Raw genomic sequence first — 20265 nt, 5'->3', positions numbered from 1 at the left:
GAAACAAAGGACTGCAGAGATGAGACCCCGAAATGGAGAGAGATTATGAGAATTGAAGAGGAGATTAAGAAGACAGATCCCTCCTTTAAAGGTTTTTATCACGAGAAGAGGTATCTTGATAGGTATAATAAGTGCATCAGCAATTATGATGCTATAATGTCTCAAGTACCTCCTGAAATAAGAGACAGAACAGCACCTGAATCTCCAAAGCATGATGATATCATAGAGATTGATGATGATGAAGATCAGCTAGAGAGTTCAGCATGGGTCCAAGGTGGAAGAAAGAAACAGAAGATGATTGATATCTCAAACAAGGCAAGAGAGAAAGCATTGCAAATTATGCCTAGGGGTACCAAGTATTTTGATGATATCTAGCATAATTTCTTGATAAGGCAAGCCACCCAAAATGAATGAATCCCAAATAAACTTGAGCTTGAGGCAAGGATGCTAGATGAAAGGATAATCCAAGCTCAAGAATTTAGGAAGGATGATGACTTCATGAATTTTGAGGAGTTCAAATCAAAGATTAAACAAAATGAACTCACTCTGCAGTTGCACCCAGGAGACTCCCAAGAGAAAGTACTAGTAGCTGAACCGGTGCAGAAGTTGCAAGAATATGACCCAAACAGTGAGACTCTCACTGTAGATGAGGCTAGAGAGCTGGTGAAGGGAAGTGGGATGTTGCTCTTCCCTGGATGGGAGCTTAGCTCATCCTTCATGCTAGATCAAATAAGAAGATAAAGCAAATCTGTCTCATTTGAGAAGACCAATATTACTAGAGAACTGTAGGGGTCTGGATTTAATGTTGACTCCAAAACAATGGCAATCTAGAGTATGGCTCCTGAATTTGACAAGACAACTCTAATGGAGGTCAGAGACTCTCCCCAAGGCAATGTGATATTCTAGAATGTCACAACAACATCAAGTGACCAGATTCACAACATGATGAACATTGTTTCACTCATGAGAAAGAGTAAAATGGATATGCTTGAAGAACAGTTGTATCAAACATACGGCATATCCATTGAGACAAGGAAGAAGTACGAGGAGGAACTAAAGAAGACCTATATACTAGAGCAGAAAGTGGCTGCCCTCGAGAATGGGTAAGAACTCTGAGGAATGTAACCAAACCTATCACAGAGGTCAAAGATCAAGAGTCCCAAACATATGCTGATTCAGCAAATATGGGTATGAATCAGCCAATGGAGGTGCATGAGCTGGAAGCAGGAAAGGAAATTGAAGTCAGGACTATGGAGAGCATGGTCTCACATAAAATAAATGTCCTCAAACAAGCTTCCCAGAATCTCCACAGCAACTACATTGCATTGCAGGGAGCAGAGTATTAGTGCGCTGCGACCTTATAAATTCTTTCTACATTGTCCACCAAGTGGGGCCCCTACATTCCATTTTTTGACAGGTTGGTCCCAATTTTGGCCTGGAAAAAGGAATTGCCCAGGGAGAATATCATCTTCACCAGGAAAATGATAAAGAGGGTAAAAGATCTGAATGCATTCTTTTCTAGTAAGATGCAATTAATAAACAATAAAATGAAGACCATTGCCAATGGTACACCTAGCTTCATTCAAAAAATTGTTGATGATGAGAACAAGCTTAGGAAATGGCAGGAATGATCAAATTTTTTCCACAACATGAGAGGTTTATTGCCTATAGCAATGGTGAAACTAACATAGTAACAGTTTTTGACATTATTGATATTTTGTACAAGCTAGAGGCAAACATGAACAAAGCAGTTGCAGAGGTTAGAGCCTTGACAGATGCAAAATGGAATAAATGCCTGAATGAATTGAATACTGTTAGAGGAGCCACTGGCCAGATGAAGAATCAAATACTACAATTTGGGAGGTTGTAGCTGACATAAAGGCAATTCCATCCGGAGATAACGACTGAGGATGCAAGGAAAAGTCAAAGAACATGAAAAGGGAGGACAACTACTTGATAGAGATACCTTATCTTTGCGGTTCACCTGCTGTGGGTATACTCTCATTACAAACAACGAAGTTGATCCTGAACATCCATATTGACAGCTGTTCAAATTTTGGCTATCTCCAACATTCTTTTTGTAACTATTTTGTCTTATATAAAAAGTTGTTGTATCTTGTTTTTTTAACATGTGTCCTCCCATCCGAAGCTGGTTGCAATCCTTATCCTATAAAAGGATTTCCAAGATGTAGAGTGAGGGTCCGAGATTCATTTTGCTGAACTAACTCTTGTTCATTCTTGAGTCGGTCCAAATATATTGTATAAGTTTTTTCAAAGGTAGAATGAAAAAGAAAGTTAACAATTGTTGATCCATTTGAGCTTTCTCTGATATGAGTTGATATCTAATTGTATATTTCAAAAAAATTAATACAAAGATGCAGAAAATTGGCTGTGCATTTTTAGATCTTGTCTCTTCCTTTGTTACCATTTAAATCGCTGAAGTTTAATAGCAAAGTTTATTATATTTCAGTTGTAATTCATTTTGAATTATATTTCAGTTTACATTATGCTTATGATCTAATGGGTTATGTAAATGATTAATGTAAATTGGAAGAATTCTTTCGTTGTCATTGAAGATTTTGATAAGAAAGAGATCTGGAAATGAATATTGATATTCTTACCACAAAGTGTAAAGATAGATCTGATAATAGATGTCAAATTCCTGTGAAGTTAATAGACCAATGGATAAAGCACTGGCCATCCATAAAAGTTGATCTATTTGGAATGTTTCTAAAGTATAAATCTTATATAAATCAAACATTTCACTGTTTTATTGTTGAAGAACTGAAGTGTGAGCATGTACTTGATTCATGGAGCTCTAGGGTTTGATAAAATAGCAATTTATCATATCTGTTATTAGAAGAAAATAGGGCAATCATCTGTTATTTTGGAATTCATGTTGAGACTTTGAATTTTAAAGATATAAAGAGTGAATTCCTAGGTATACCCGCCTGAATTCTGCAGAGTTCAAGGTGGAGAAGACATCAGAATCTTGTTAGTTTTGTTCTTCTTATTGTGTTCCTCAAAATGCCCATTATAGTTTCTAGCTAACTCCTAGGTTTTCTAATCATTCAAGAGGTTGTTAAACTTCTGTCAAATCAGAAGCCAACAGGCTAGAAGAGAAATTAGACACACTATCAAAAATAAAGGTGTTCAAAGGGGAGGACTTATTTGTAGGAGTCATATAGGGGGTGTCCACAGACTCTATAGCAATCATGATTCAAAGTCTGATCCAAGGAGCTTGGAAATTCATTTAGGATTCTTGCAATCTCAATTAACCATGTCTACCCATTAAGTTCCTTGACAAGATTAGTTATTGCCACAACATTTCAAAACAGCTGTCACAGTGAATATGAATTATAGAACAGTCACACTAGGGCTTGGAAGTTCTCACCAAATACACAACCTTTTAAACTCAAACCAATTGCATTAGAAGGTACTTCGAAGTACTACTAGAATCAAGAAAATAATAATTTTAAACATAAAAAGTATAGTTATTCATCAAACTTCCTGTAACCCTTGATATGGAGGGTTTGGTGGTTGTTTTGAAAGAAATTGCTTGATCTCTCTCTATGATCAGTGGCCAGACTTCAAACCTGTCTCAAATGAAAGTAACCTCACCACTTTTCCCCACAATTGATTTGGGTCAAGAAACAATCATCACAAAAGAAATCCATGATTGATTCAAGGAAAACAGTAAAACTGTCATAAAATAAATCCTTTTGATTGCACAAACTTTCATCGAGCTTATCCAGATGATTACCCTCAACCAGAAGAGGGGTTTTATAGACCTCCAAAATGTATGCAACTGACCCCAACTGGTTTTACAATTACTTGGTCAATTTAGTCTCTAATGACAACTCTGTTACAAAAGTTGCAAAAGTTGTCAAGCAATTTTTTGCAACTGTAGCATTTTTCATCCAAATGACTTCCAATTGCCACACAAACTTGCCAGCATATCAAAAATGACAAATAAACATGATTTTAATCATTTTCTACCCCCTTGACCATTCATACCAACTTTGACCATTGTTGATCAATCAGGGCCTCTTAGGCCACAAATGACTACATAATGGCTCAAAGGCCTTACAATTGAAATCATGAGCATGAAAAAAAAAAATTATTTAACCATGAAAATGAGATAAATGGCCTTATTACAAACGTTTGACCATATTGGCTTTAATGGCCTCACAGGACTTTCAATGGTCCTACATCAGATCTCCCTCCGTTAACCCCACATAGATATTGTCATTCAATTGTAGAAAATATTACAAGAAATATATGGGGTTAGTGAGGATCCTCTTAGCATACATCTAGCACCACTGTTCAAAACCAAACTGCTACAAACCCAATGCTAAACTCAGCCTTACGAACACCTTTTAAATAATAAGGACCCATACAATTCCAACAGCCATCATTGTATCTGTTCAGCATTCAACCATTACATGTTTACAAAGTATTTTCTTAACACATCACCAAAATATTACTTTTACTATAAATTAAACTTGCAAACCAACAAAGAATGAATATGTCATTTGGGTCCTTGATGCCTCGATTGAACATTTCAAATAGGTCATGAGTAGACATAACTACAAATCTTGGAAGTTTAAAACCAGGCGATTTCTTTACTTCCATGAAAAGTGATGTTTTAGTACCACGTGCACTACTTTTTACAATGAATATGATATTCCATTTTTTAGCATCAGATGAAGTATAGATTATACTGTCACATAACATTAGTATTCTTGATATGTAACTCATTAAAAAGACAATAAATTAAACCTTTCTCATCACTAATGTCCTGATAACACAATTTTACTGTTATAATGGTACATAGTGAATGGCCTCATTATCGACTAAATGCCAATTTAATGAGCTACAAATGATTAGAACATTTATTAAATTTATACATGTACAATTAAATCTGATATTATGTCGGCAAAACTTTGTGTGAGCTAAGCAATCATCATAGTCATACACTTCAGTTTTTAAACTTCAATAATTCTGTTCAAGTTATAATTAATTGTTCCAATCTCACAAACTAATGCAAGCATTTGTTGTTACAACATATATTAAAAGGATTTAATTGGAGCTTGACACCAGTATTTGAGGCTGGTTATGGAATATCTTTATTCTTATTCTAAATTTAATAAGAATAGCAACAACCAAGTTGGTGTAAGGATTTCATTCCTATAAAAATATTTGAGACAAACACCATGAATTACGTTTGGATTTCATAGCTCCCAAGCCACCTACCGAACCATACCCATAACCTAATGACTAAACCATACTTTTAGATTCCTACTCACTTTCCAGATGTACATGTAGAAGCTTCTTTTTTTTAAATTCATCCTATTTTAAGCTCTAACAAATGCTTGTCTGAACAAAAAGTGAAAAGCAACGTTTTCAACTCTGTTATTCAGTTGGGCGGCTTCTCTGAATTTTATGCAGTCCAGAGGCCAGTTTATGCAGTCCAGAGGTCAGTTTTACGAATCATGTAATCTTCTTTTCAGAAAGTAGCCTTGTGGGAATTGTTGAAGTTTGTACTGTGATAGAGATCTTTATCTCTGTTCTTATAAAATGGAAACATGTTTGTTATGACCGTTGTGGTCACTTTCAGCTGAAAGAGATATTTGTGACAATATTTAAGTCAATATTATATAAAAAGGCATGTGTCATACGTCATGTGGAGGCACACGTATGAAAATATTAAGTGATGTATATTTGGAAATTGAAGAGACCTTTGTGTGTAAGACGAAGAGTCAAATGCAATCTATTTGTCTGATTGCTCAGTACATTGTAATAAAATCAAGTGAAAGCCTTGTACTACAATTTTTTGTTGATCAATAAACGAGATATTTTGCTGGTGTGGCTGGGATTTTTCCTTCAAGTGGAAGGGTTTTCCCAGGATAAATCCTTTGTCTTCTGTACATTTATTTAGTTCTCTTATGCTATTTATCTAATTTCTGGGCATAAAATTAACAAGAACCGGCAGTGAAAATTTTCATAAAGCATGTTGGCTTTTCATGTTAACTATTTAACTATTTTCTCAGTTGAACTTAATTGAAATTGCAGTAAAATGGAAACTGGGCTAAGCTTCCCCATAATGATGTTTGTGGAGCAGCCTTAGGTGTTCTGAATTAAGTAAACTAGGTTATGCAAAGTTTCAGGTCATACTATGCCGATTCTACAATGTGAATATCATTTACTTCCGTTTGTCTTTCTTCTTGCATTTTCCTGGATTGGTGACTGCAAGGTTGTGCACATATTTGTTTACTGTAATATTTTTTTTTTCTTTTAGATGCATTCAATTTGATTTAACAGTTCGTTGGCCCAACTACTGTAGGTATTGCGAATGATTTTTTCAAAGATTGTCATGAATTTATGTGTTTAGAGTTCTTATAATGACTTGACTTTAAAAAAATTATCACAGTTGTCTATTTCAGCAATAATAGGATTTTGCAGCCATCTAGTTTCAAAAGCTCAAATGTCTATCTGGTAGGTCCATCTGGTAGGAGTTGTTAGTATGACTGTGATGGCTAAATTTTTTAATTTGGCGTGGCATTTCTTGTTGCTGCTGTCTAGCTCACTAATGTTAAGGTTACTTATTCAATTTAAAATATTATTTTAAAGAATTTCCATCAATTCTGGTTCAAAGATGTTATTATGGTTGTTATAATGCTTTATGTACCAAATATCATATATGAAATTTGAATTGACGAATTCCACAAAAATAATAAAATTTCATTTTAGTTTGGCCCAAAGCCAGTACAGAACAAAACTGTGGCTTTTTTAATTGATATTTCAGTCATTTGATACATAATCTGGAGGAATAAGTGTGAATCCCAAACGAAATGAATAAGCATAGCCTCCTTAGTCACATGCTAAAACCAAGGTTTTTGTAGGAAAGGCACCATAGGTCCGATGGAATGTGAGGCTGTAAAAACACTGCAGAAACAACCTTTCAAAGAGGATTTTTTGAAGCCTAGACTTCCAAACCTGAGTTTCATATTTGCCTGGGATTTTAAATCAGAATAATATCCTAAGCTCACACTGGAGTTCCATACTCCATCACAAGCTTAAACTAAAATTATTATTTAATATATGATATTGAACATGTTTATTATTTATGCATTAATATTTTGAAAACTTAAAATTTTCTTATTATGTTCTTTCAATTCATTATAATGTACTTAAAAAATAAGATAATAGTTTGATTATTAATAAATTTTTATTTTGTATATGTAAAATATGCATAATACTTTTTGAATTTGATAAATATTATTTCATTTTATTTTAAATCTACTCCATTTTTATAATATTATTTTTTCTAAAGTGCCAGGTGAACATTTTAACATGACTAGTGATGCAGGCACCAACACACCCTCAAGGTTCATGTGAAACGCTTTTGATCTGGAGCTACGAACTATCGAGGCCACAACTAGGGGACCTCATCCTCTTATTACAAAGGGGAGACCTAGAGCTTTGAACCAGTGAGGCCACAACTGGCAAAGTTGAGGCCTAAACATACAAGCACATTGGGGGTAACCTAATATCAAATCAAGGGGTACGTGTCTTGACTCATCCCTCTATACACTTATGTGAGCCAAGTCATGGACACTTCAATATTTCCCTTACTAGTATTCCTCAAAAAATGTTGGCTAAGTCATGCTCTTAGGCACTTTGTGAATTTGTATCTCTAAGCATTGCCACACCTTGCATACTTCATCGACCCACGACATACATTGTGATCTCATCACATGTTGCTACACATGAATCCAAAAATGCTTCACAAAAAGAATTAGTGATTCCTCACAACAAGATGTTCATAAATGATTTCTAATACTACAAATTTGGAAGCCATCACACAGGAGATTAGTCTTGTTTACAATTATTGCATTGAGATCAAGGATGCTTCATAGAGAGCATCCAAAGCTTCAACAAGAAATCACTTTCTTTGCACCTTTTTTACATCAGTCATAGAATAGAATTCATAATGCTTCACAGAGAGAAGCCAATGGTTCATTTCTAGAAGAATGTTTCTCTAGCCTATCTTCTTCAATTGTACATTCACATATATTGGAGATGAGTTTTGTTCCCACTAGGTTTTCACCTTTACTTCATTATATCTTAAATTTGTACGTGAGCACCTAACATAGCTAATAGTTGGGAGTCGAGGGAACCATCGTCATTGTTCACATTATGACCTCAATTGCCCATATGGGGAGGTATTAGTGTAAATAGACTCATTCCAAAACTAGTTAGTTGTCATCACTTTCTGGATTGACCTATTCACACATAAGCTTAAGTATACTTAGATGTTTTACAAATTTGTCTCACCTCATACGGTTGAGACGTACACTCAATTTATGAGAAACCTCTTCATATGCACTTGCTATTCACTAGAACATAGAACACTTTTCAAGTAAGTTAACAAGTGTTTCATCTTTGGAAGGATAGCCATTCTTTGTGTTTAAATTGCCTGCCTCCACTAGCTCGCCTATATATGCAAGCCTACATTGTATATTTCAATCAGCTCTTTAATAATATTCATTTGGCTTTTGTGTGTTCGTAGTTTGTGGAAGATCTATTTTTTGCTTGTTGAAATTTAAAATCTCAAGAAAATTATTTTAGGAAAAACATTCTAGCAATTTTGATCAGAGGAATTATCAAATTTATGGCCAGTGCAAATTCAGAAGACACGAACATAAATTTCATCAATCTAACAAGAATGCATTGTTTATCAAACTCTTTTCTTTGTAGACTAGCTCAATGCCAATGTATTGTACTATAAAGTGGAATATTTTCATTCTATTGCATTTCCAAACAATAAAGAAAAGTTGTTTTGCAGCTTGTGGAACACTTATTCCCCCTGAACAAAAGTTGCAATGCATGGAGAGTAGCTGAAACTACAAAATCCCTACCAGATAGCTTTGCAAGGTATAGGGACCCACTTCTGATACACAGACAACTTTAAGCATTGGGGATTCACAAGCCAAAATATTTTGATTTCCTTCTAGGTAACAGGAATTTTCTTTCTTCTCTCATTTGAGGTAGTATACTCCTCATGAGATAACCTTGTTTCAAAGGAAATTTCAATGGTATAAGTTCCCTTTGGCAGCTTGGATACCTGGGCCACGTTTACCTAGGGCAAAGCAAATATCCTATCAATCTGGATATGGTCAAAGTAGAAACAGATTAATTTTGCAGACAAATAGCAAGTTTGCCTTATTCTAAATGCAGCTTCTGGGAAGTAGCAGCCACATTTACATTATGAATTCCAAATTTGCATACAGAATGTTTTATCTAGGAGCTATTTTATGTTTACTCATGTTTGTAATTTCATCAAATAATCCTGAGTAGTTGTGTCACTCACATAAAGGTTCAGGCCTACAGCTAATTTCAGTAAACAGCTAAATACGAATGGCCGCCCACAGATTGAAATTTTAGCAATAAGTTATTACAAATAGTGCCTCAAGGAAGGACTTCAAAAAGTTTCTCATAATAACCACCAACTCAAAAGGAATGCCACAGTTGATTCAAAAAGAAAACAAATGCTACATATAATGGCTTAATAGTGCAGCACCTTAAAATGGTGTCATTCAATCAGACGTCAGAAACTGTAACATAAGCCTCAACAAACATATTGAATTACCAGTCTGCAATATGTTCCAAATTGACGACAAATTTCACATATAACAAATATGTTAGTGTTTAAATTGAAAAGCTTGGAAGTTACCTCAATGAGATTGGACCCTCGAAGGGAAACTACTTGCATTATAGTTTGGCCTGCCTGTGGTTCAGGGCAACCTTGGAGAGCTCCTTTCTTCAAGTTTTTCCTACCTCCTCTCATGATCTTATTATAAACTCAAATAATAGCCTCCAACAATTAATAACTGCAAAAATTAACAGTGTTCTGTTAGCTCTTATGCCTTGACAAGCTAGTTTCTGATATAACAGTCAGCTGTGTTCCTTACAAGTAGTTAAATCTTAAATTCATTAGGCTTCATTACCAGGGGAGTAGATAAAAATAAATGCCAAACTACAGTTTCTAGTTTAATTTGAAAAGGATAGCTTAAACAAAAAGTGCCAATGTCATCAAAATGTGTGCTACAAAAACTAAATCTAGATAAACCAAAACTATTAATGCTAGGAACCAAATACACTTTATGTGCAATATGGTACCTTGCCATTGTATCTATTAAAAACTTCAATGTGTGTATATTTTCAATTCCTTCTTTATAGGAAGACTTGTTCTTCCTATATATATGCTGGTGATGCCCTATAACCAAGGGACGCCACTTTTCTATCACGATATAATCATCATTATATAATATAATATAATTATTATTATCTTATTATATAATATACTATTATATTATCAAATTTAATATAATATAATAATTATATTTTTAATTTAATATTAGTATAATTATTGTCAATACAATAATTATATTACCACACCCTTTATGTTATCTATGTTGGCTTGAAGGGATCCGACCATAGCTACAATAACATCAACACTCACTCGTCATTAGAAAGGAATCCTTCTTAAGGCTAGAGATTTTATGATAGATGATGATTTAGTAACTTCTTGCGGCAATATTGAGTTGCAAGGTTTCTGATTATAATCAAATTGAAATCTTTAGATAATAAGAATATTGGACTCATTGTTTGGTGGACGTAGCCCACGGATTGGGTGAACCATGTTAAATCTTTGTGTCTTGTCCTCTTTTCTGTGCACTTTATTCCTTTCTGATATTGGTTATATTTGCATGTAATTGTTAGTTCTATCTCTCTAATCCTAACATTTGATGGAGTATAGGTACAAGCAAATAGGTATTTGTTAGATGTGTCTTCCTCAAGTGAGAGAAATATAGGAATAGAAGATGAAAGTGAGACATCTAGTAGGTCTAAAATAAGAAGATCAACTAAAGGTCAAAAGACTAGAAGGAAGTTCAATAAACTCATGAAAATCCTCCTTGGTTGAGGGGGGTTATGTTCTTATGATGATGAGACCAAAGGCAACAATGAGGTGCCCTTGATGTACCAACATCTACAAAAATGATGGGTACCCAAGGAACTTCCTCCAATAAATATTGATTTTTGTGTTAATGAGAGGATATATTGCCTAGCACCATCACCAGAGAGGACTCAGTGGTTAAAGTTTTCCCACATCGTTTGGCACTATTTCTGCCAGTTTTTTTCTACAGGAGTTTTGGGGCAACGCCCCATGTTAGGAGTCCAAGGGCAGCACCCAAGGTGGAGTCCTAGTGTTGCACCCCACGTGTGCTCCCTTCATGATACAAGGCGGGGTCAGGAAGGCAGTGCCCCCAAAGCCAAAAATGAATTTATTATTGTAGAAGGCATTGGGAGTTAATTTTTTATTGGATTGAATATTCTAGCCCTAATTTTGTAAGTGGTATAAATCTTGTATAAATGGCATAGGGTTAGGAATTTGATGTATGATGATTTAGTTGCTTCTTGCGGCAATGTAGAGTAGCAAGGGATTACAGATTGTAATCAAGTTGAAATCACTGAATAGTAATACTGGACTTGTTGTTTGGTGGATGTAGCCCAAGGATTGGGTGAACCACATTAAATCTTTGTGTCTTGTATTCATTTGTGTGCTCTATTCCTTTTGTGATATTGGTTATATTTGCATGTAATTGTTATTTTTGTCTCTCTAAACCTAACAACAAGGCATGGAAATATGCCTTTGAAGGAACCAAGTATAATAGCATGATATGCGTAAAATCCAAAAAACAAATTCATGGAGGCATATCTCACTTGAAGTCCATGCAAGGATCAAAAAGCACACAAGGATTTGTAAAGAGACCCAAGAGGAAATAAAGAGAGATGAATGCCTTGCTCTCTGTCCAAGATGACAAAAAGTTGCAAAGGGAAAGAGCAAAATTCACAATGAGGGCAACCATTTTTGAATCACAAGGTATGTCTCCTTTTTTAGAATCATTTATTATTTTTTAATCATTATTATTAATTTAATTGTGCTAAAACAGTGACATGGGTTGTGACTAGGCATCCCAGTCACCCTTGATGAAGAAGTGACAATGAGGGCATATGTTACATCCCAAATTTTGACCTAATTTTAAATTTGCTCATAGCCGTTAGATTGAATGGATTTTTCTTTCATGATCATGTGAAGTAAGTAGTTATTTATATCAGTTGTATTAATTGTTTTGCTTTTGACCTGGTTCACTATGAACCAGTGAAGCCACAAATAGGGGACCTCATCCCCATTAGATTTGAACCTTAATGGCAAGGATAACAACTCAACAACTTAATCATCTCAACATGCCACTATTGGCATCAGTTGTATTAATTGTTAATGAAGATGGTTGTTAACCATTACTTGTTATATGATGTTTAGCAGTTGCTTGATTTTGGAATTATGGTTAATAATTGAAGTCTTTTAAATGTTTATATGAAAATTATTATGGAACTTGTTATTATGGTGGAAGTGTTTCACAGGTGATTGCAGGAGAAGATGAAGGTGGCAAGCATTGCTAAACAGGATCAACGAAATGGGATATTAGCTTAGTCTAGTCAATAGGATTGACAGGTATGACCTTAAATTGCCTTGGCTAGGACCTAGTGACTTGAACTTCAGGATACAACTGAAGGACCCGCATGAGCTATCAAATAAATAATTTAAGAAACATAAAATAATTTAAATTAAAATATAATATGTACCTCAAAGGATTTTAAATGATCTTTCACCATATTATTAAATATATACCTATGGACATACACATAGACATAAAAATGAAGTGACGCCATAATATTATTTTCTTATAATAAAATGATGCCACCTCACCAATATATCTACGTGTACATAGATAAATATAAACCATAATATTTTTCGAATTATAACCTTCAAAATCTTCTTCCATTCTTTTATTTTTCTTTTAAAAACTGATTGAACACTTGGCATTTAATTGGCATTCAAAAAGCCAAGATAATTCTTATGTACAGAAGCCAAGGAGTCACATTGTTTCCTTTTAATAGAAGTCGTGAGTGAGAGGCGGATATCTTTTTCCAAGCACCCAACTACCTTACTAAAGATCGGCTCCCTTTTACCATTTCCGACTTCTCCATTATTCCACCTTTCCTTTGCTCATAGTTCCAGCTTCACTTACCATTTAAACCTTTGCAAACTCCAAGCAAGATCTCTACAAAATATAAGCGTTGCCATTCTTGCTATAGGCTGTCATATATTTCTACCTTGCTGAAGTTGAGGTTGCCTTTACATACTGCGGTTACACTAAGTAATCAATTTGAAGAAGAACAGATACACAAGCATCTAGCAAGGCTCAAGCATTTCTAGAATTTATACCAGGTCGTGCGGTTGATCATTCTCCAAATATTGCTATATTTCCTTTAATAACCATTAATGCATTTCAATTTCCATAGCAATAAACTTCAAATTATACTCATTCATAATTGAATAACCTTAGGAAGTTGTTATTATAAATCATAGCAAAATATCTGATGGAACCTTAAAATTTGCAGAATTTTGAAGTTCTAGAAACAATACTGAAAGGAGAAACTTTATGTATGTGCAAATGCAAAATCGTCACAAGTTGTGTAAATCTTGAAGAGTTAGATGTTCATGTTCGTGTGGCTCATAGTTAAGACCTACAGGGGGGCATGTTAGAAGAATGGTTTTCATGTTGCTGTGGCATAAATCAAAATCATCTGATTACTCATACAGAACTGTGAAAGATTGCACATTCAGCAGGAACTAAATCCTCACCAATTATCTCTCCAGGAATCTGAGCCTTCCATTCACAAAGGAAAACTTTCCCTGAGGTAATGGAGAAACGGGATCTGACCATGATAATGCTCTAGGTCCGACTCCAGTGCCATCCTATAAAGATGTTGGCTAGTTCGAAAGATAAATCAGAGAACATATTATATATATATATATGAAGCAAAAACAATAGGCCTAGAGTAAATGAGGCAAAGACAATAAAGTATAAAGGGAAGAGATTGGAGATGTCTTGTGTGCCTGAGGAATCTATACAACTATACGCGATAGACAGGTCTCAATGTTCTCTTTCAATACATACTACCATGCCAAACAATTTCTAGACGATCACCTCCAGCAACTTCAATGGATGTCGATGAGTGTCTCAATCCAAGAGAAGGGAGAGTCAAATTTCCACCACAGTTTCTGCTACAGTCAAGTTTGATAGAACAAAGAAATATATATGGAGTTGCAGATATTCAACAATAACCACGAATTAAATCAATGAAGTTTGAGAGGGAGAATAAAAAGATGTCTCCATCAGCGAGTGAGGGGCAAGTTCAGATCATGTTCTTAGACCCTGTTTTGTCACCATCGAACAAGCAATTGATAAATGAAGAAAGTCACGTTGGACATAGTAACTTGCCGCATGAGGAGGCCATGATCACAGGCAAAACACAAGTGTGATTGAATATAATGATGAAGAAACAAATTTGTTACTAGAATTGCATCAAACTCTTCAAATGCTCAATCTTTTCCCTCACGAGCAATTACTGCAACCCCGAAGGGAACTCCAGGTTAGAAAGTTCTTCACAAAATGATGGAGATAGTATCGTGAGTTTACATCAAGTAAGCTTGTATAAGAATGATGCCCGATAGAGATCCGTCAGGAATACCCAAAACACCAAACGTATTACACTATGGCATTAGCTTGGTTATCGCAAATACTACAAATGTCACCATTAATTAAATGTTGCGTCTATCAGCTTCTACTTTCCTGGCAATGAAAATATAATTCTATATGGCAAACATAAGATAAAGTAGAGGGGACGATTTTCAAGAGATTATTATTATTGCCATGGCTAAGTTCCTGTTATGTCCATGTCAAATTCGAAAGACATCTGAAGCATCCATATCGAGTTCACATCATTTAACTTTGTTTATCAAAAGCGTCTAACTCCTCTTTTGTTTTTGTTTGCAAGCACATATGAAGACGTCAATAACTATTGTCGTCTTGTATTTTTCTCTAAAAACAATATATATATTTGTGTTCTAAGCATTGTGGTTTTTCTTGTTTGTAGATGAACATAATCATTGGTTCTCTACTGCAAAGGACTAAAGAATTCAAAGGGCCTGTTAGCAAAGACATCACATTAAAGTCATCTCAAATGAAGAATCACCATGAAGGATGTGGTTGGGTGATTAACAATCAACAAGGAACCACGTGTAATCAAAATTCATCAATAACAGTGATCGATGGCCCTGACCAGATGCGCGTGGATGACTTCTATATAATTATAAAATTGGAGACAACTCAAAAATTCAATAATGAATATAGCATACTCCTCTCCTAAGGCCATTTGAAATTAAAATTTGTGATTATAGTAACAACTATGTAATGGAACCAATTAGAGAATCAGTTCCCTGCTTTGAAGAGTTGTGATGGTTGGGGGACAACCATATAACTACTTATTCATCTATAAATATAAGATGTAGAACAAACCGGAGATACAATATATATTCACTTTCCAAAAAACTTTTTTCTATTCGTGCTCATTTGGTATATTATATTCTTTTGTTGGTAAAGAAATGATTTTTTGAACTAAGCCTGTGGATAGTGGATTATCGAATGAATTCTTGTGCAATTCTGGAGTCTAACTGTATTGGATGGATCATCCATAAGGAGTGTCTCCAATACAATTTTATTTCTGGATCAGTAAGAAATATTTATTTTAATTTATTTGTATTAGAGTTTTAAAATATTATTAAGTTGTGTCCTTTATAAATGTTTTATTAATTTCTATAAATATTTTAATATTCGAATAAGTGCACTGGGTCATTATTGCATTTTAAATTTGATAAACATAAATATTGTAAAATATTTAATTATTTCTATATTTATGTCTAGTTTGTCTCCATATCACATGAGTTGAAGTACATACTGGACTAATTTAAAATTGCGTTTGTATAATTGATCCGTCGCATGTGAATTGTTAATTTGTTTATAGTTTAAATATATTGAACTTTATAAAGTTGTACATTTCAACTTATAATATTGAATCTGATAGCTCATTTAATTAAGCACTGGTCTTTATATTGCTCATAATTCGTAATCCATATGTTGGCAATTTCATATCTTTCCCTCTAAAGAATTAATATATTCATTTTTTGCAGAAATTCATACTTATTCTTATTTCAAAAACATTCATACAATCATTTACTTTTATTCTTAATTCAATCGCACATTTGAAGTTTTCGATAATTCTTGTCATTTTGGAAACTTTCAATACATTCGTGTTCTAATCAATCTGCTATAAGTGTCTTGGATCTAAGTGTTTTGTCCAAGATCAAGTACACCTGCCTTGGTTTTACAGAGCCAAAAGCGCAGGGGATTTGGATCGCATCGATCAATCCCGTCAAGTTGGCCTTAACCGGTTGGATATCCCAACATCAAGCAAGCAAGGCTCGTAGGATTCCAATCTGCGGTTTTGGGAACCAACAATATCCAAGACATGGAATCATAAATTGTATTTGCCATTGGAAGTCAAAATACAGTGATTTTATTTATGCAAGTCTTAAAGAGTAATCTCTCAAATCACAAAATGTGAAATGCTGGAAGCATCTATTTGCTATGAATTAACAGAATAGATCCAATTGCTCCGAGAATCCAAACACCTAGGACTCATAGACTATATAGCCATGTAAAGGTGAAGAGGTGAGATAAAATCTACAAAAACACGAAAAATGGAATCAGATATGATTAAATAAATTATATAACCATACTTAATAGCTCATGCTCATCCCTAATAATTTTTCCTGTTGTTAAGTCGAGCGGTGGTGATCGTGTTGTTGAACCCATCAAAAAACCTTGGCCAAGGTAGTTTAAAGGCATGTTTGTCATCTATTGATCACTTGATGTCAGTGGTGCCAATTATGCAGACATGTCCGTCCATAACTGTGGAGGCATTCTAAACACCAGAATGCTCAGGTGGTTGGACTAAGAATATCTCAAGCCCGATCCCAGAGTAGGGAGGGTCTTTCTAATTGAATAGATTGTGTGGGGATAAATATGGTCCGAGGTTGGGAGGTTAAGCCTAAGTCAATGCTTCTCCTCCTACCAAAAGTTGAGGCTTGCACAACCAGCTAAAGACCCACCAGATATTTCTCGTATGTTCTTTCTTTTTCATGTTATGCAATTACTTTATTTATATGCATAAAAAGATAGCTAATTGATATTATAGTTATTGTTAAACACAGTTATTTTCAGTTAATCATTAAACTAGTTATTTCAGTTGATCATAAATATGGTTATTTTCAATTAATCATTAATCTAGTTATTTCAATTGATCATGGATACAGTTATTCCCAATTAATCATTAATCTAGTTATTTCAGTTGATCATCGATACAGTTATTTGCAATTATTTGTTAATCTAGGTTCTTCAGTTGATCATTGATATGGTTATCTCAATAGAACATGGTTACTTTAGTTAAACGTTGATAGTTAAATAGTTAATATCATATGAAAAGGAAATCAGTTATCTAATCAATGAATGTTGGGTAAATCTCTTTATTTTTGTTATGAAAAACCGTTTATTACAGCATAGTGGGCTCTATTCATGGGCCACGAATCTGCACAGCTACCACCCACTCAACTTCCACTTCTGCTGATTCTAGTAGACCACATAAATCTTCTCTTGATGATTTTTTTTGCATAGAAACACACTTCGAGCACGACCATCGCTAGAGGGTCTTGGATGGAACAATGGTGTACATAAGTAAGTTGACATTCAATGTACCAATTTTTGGTATTTTAACATCCCCTTCAATTTTGCAGCAAGTCCCTATTTTCTCAATTTTGTAATTGGTTGTACGGTGGTAGGAAAGGGCTACAAGGCACCTACTTCTATAGACTTGAGTGGGAGGTTAGTTCACTTGTTTCAATTTTTAATACTTTTATAATTTTACAATTACCTATTTTTGTTGAATGTAATTTTTTTAATCAAAGTTGTGTACTTAATGTCATTTTTATTTTGTGCTTGTAGATTGCTCAAAGATGTTTTTAGGGCTAAAGATGTGGTTGAATATCAAAAATTACAATAGAAATGGTTTGGCTGCACCATACTTTCAAATGGATGGACGAATGGAATAAACCATACTATCATTATTTTTTTGGTTTATTGCAAGGATCAAGTGATCTTTATGAAATCCTTGGATGCTTCGAACAAGGTAAAGACGGCTGAAACTTTGGCTCTAATGCTAGAGCATGTTGTGATGGAGGTCAAAGCTGTTGATGTGGTGCCAATAATAACCGACAATAAAGTGACACATGTGGTAGCTGATAGGATCTTACAAGATAAGTATAGTACACTCTTTTGCTCTCCTTGTTCAACCCATGTCATTGACCTTCTTTTGGAGGATATAGAGAAATCGGATTGGCAGACAGATTGTAGAGGATGCAAGGAAGGTGAAAATATATATCTACAATCACTCTTTGGTCCTTTACTTGATGAAAGAATACACCCATGGAAGGAGTTGGTTAGACCTGCGATCACAAGGTTTGCAATGATTTTCTTAACATTGCCAAGTCCTATTGGTCCTTTGACTCCTTTGAAGCAATTGTTTGTGTGTGAACCACGGCTAGACACAAGTTAACTATCATATCCCCATTTTAAGATAGAATTTTAATAATTATTAGATAATACAATGTTATTAAATAAATAATAAATTTATATTAAAACTAATACTAAAATATAAAACAAGAAAATAATATTTATTTAATCTATATTATTGATAAAATAATATTTAGTATGATATTTTAAATAATTTAAAAAATAATAAAATTTCAATGAGTAAAGAAATAAATCAAATTAAATACAAGAGACAATATTGTAGAAAGTATGTTAACTTTCTAAAAACGATTTAATAATAAATAAAATAAAAACACAAATAAGTAAGTAAATAAATAATATAACATAGAATAATATAAATTAACTAAATCTAATAAAAAGTCAAGAGATGTTTAACAAATAGACATGACTCCTTAAAATTAAGATATAAAAGAGAGAGGAGTTTATTTTAGAGAGGAAAAAACAGAAAGGGAAGAAGAGAGGAGTTCAAAAGGAAAAATGGAAGAGGAAAGTAATATGAAGAAAATAAAGAAGTGACTTTCTGAAAAGGTATCAATGATATTGAAAGGATGCGTACCTTTTGAAAGGGTTATAATTATGAACAATTGCAACTCTTCAAAAATATTGTGATTATAAAGTATTGAAATTTTTCCAAAGGATTTTAGTTATGAAGGGTTGTGACTTTTCAGAAGGATTATAACTATGAAGTGTTGTGACTTTTCAAAGGATTTGTATTATGAAAGGTTGTGACTCTTGGAAAAGACGAAGGTAAGAAAGGTATATTTATGAATTATATTTATTTAATTATGTTTATGAATTTATTTATGAACCATACTTGTGGATAATATTGTGTTAGCTCATGGGGTTAACACCATGGATATTAATGAGACTCAAAGCATGGAGCATGTGAGATATTTAAGATCTCCATTGTCCGCCATGGCCGAGAATCAATGTTACTTGTAGCATGGAGCGTGCGAGATATTTAAGATCTCCATTCTCTGACATGGCCAAGTGTTGATATCGTAGCATGAAGCATGTGAGATATTTAAGATCTCCATAGTCTAACATGGCCGATAATCGACCTACCAGAATATTCTGAAGTTGTCAACATATGCATATGTAAGTAGCCTTGGATAGAGAATGCCCGTCCAAGAAGAATCTTAAGGGGTGCGCTTCTAGGAAGACGGCAATGTAGCTATGAGCTAGGAAGCCCAACTTGGAGAAGTCCTTAAAATTGGGGTTAAATTAGAGGGTAGAGTAATATAGTTAGTTTTATTATTATTGTGATTCTAAAATTTATTTTGCAAGTATTACTTGTCCCTAACTAACCCTATTAGTAGGGACATTACAGCGGTATCAGAGCATGATCTTGCCATCCTGTAGGGTTAAAGAGGCTCTAGAAAAATAATTTATATGAAAGACTAATGTAGAAAGTTAATGACTATTAGAAATGATTCAAACATATCCATAATAGCAACCTAAGAATTTAGACTAAAAGAAATATATATATTTCAACTCAATAGAAGAAATTATCTAATTGCTTGAGGACAAGCATTTTGAGGAAGGGCGAACTGTCATATCCCCATTTTAAGATAGAATTTTAATAATTATTAGATAATATAATGTTATTAAATAAATAATAAAG

At 34.0% G+C, this 20265-nt stretch overlaps 1 protein-coding gene across 6 annotated transcripts in view; it reads right to left on the bottom strand.

Moving 5' to 3' along the window:
• Nucleotides 1-20265, bottom strand: part of LOC149576373 (uncharacterized) — a 51864-nt gene that overhangs the window by 19776 nt on the left and 11823 nt on the right. For all 6 annotated transcript variants that reach the window (XM_089817044.1, XM_089817049.1, XM_089817055.1 and 3 more), the window contains one exon: nucleotides 9740-9896. In XM_089817044.1, the coding sequence (XP_089673170.1) occupies nucleotides 9740-9853 (114 nt within the window). In that variant the 5' untranslated portion in view covers nucleotides 9854-9896. The remainder of the gene's footprint in view (nucleotides 1-9739; nucleotides 9897-20265) is intronic.

This window comes from Cupressus sempervirens, chromosome 1 (assembly GCF_028749045.1).
Source record: "Cupressus sempervirens isolate cs-2001-9-10 chromosome 1, ASM2874904v1, whole genome shotgun sequence".
NCBI lineage: Eukaryota > Viridiplantae > Streptophyta > Pinopsida > Cupressales > Cupressaceae > Cupressus > Cupressus sempervirens.
The sequence above is the reverse complement of the archived record's forward strand: the minus strand, read 5'-3'. Positions and strand labels throughout refer to the sequence as shown.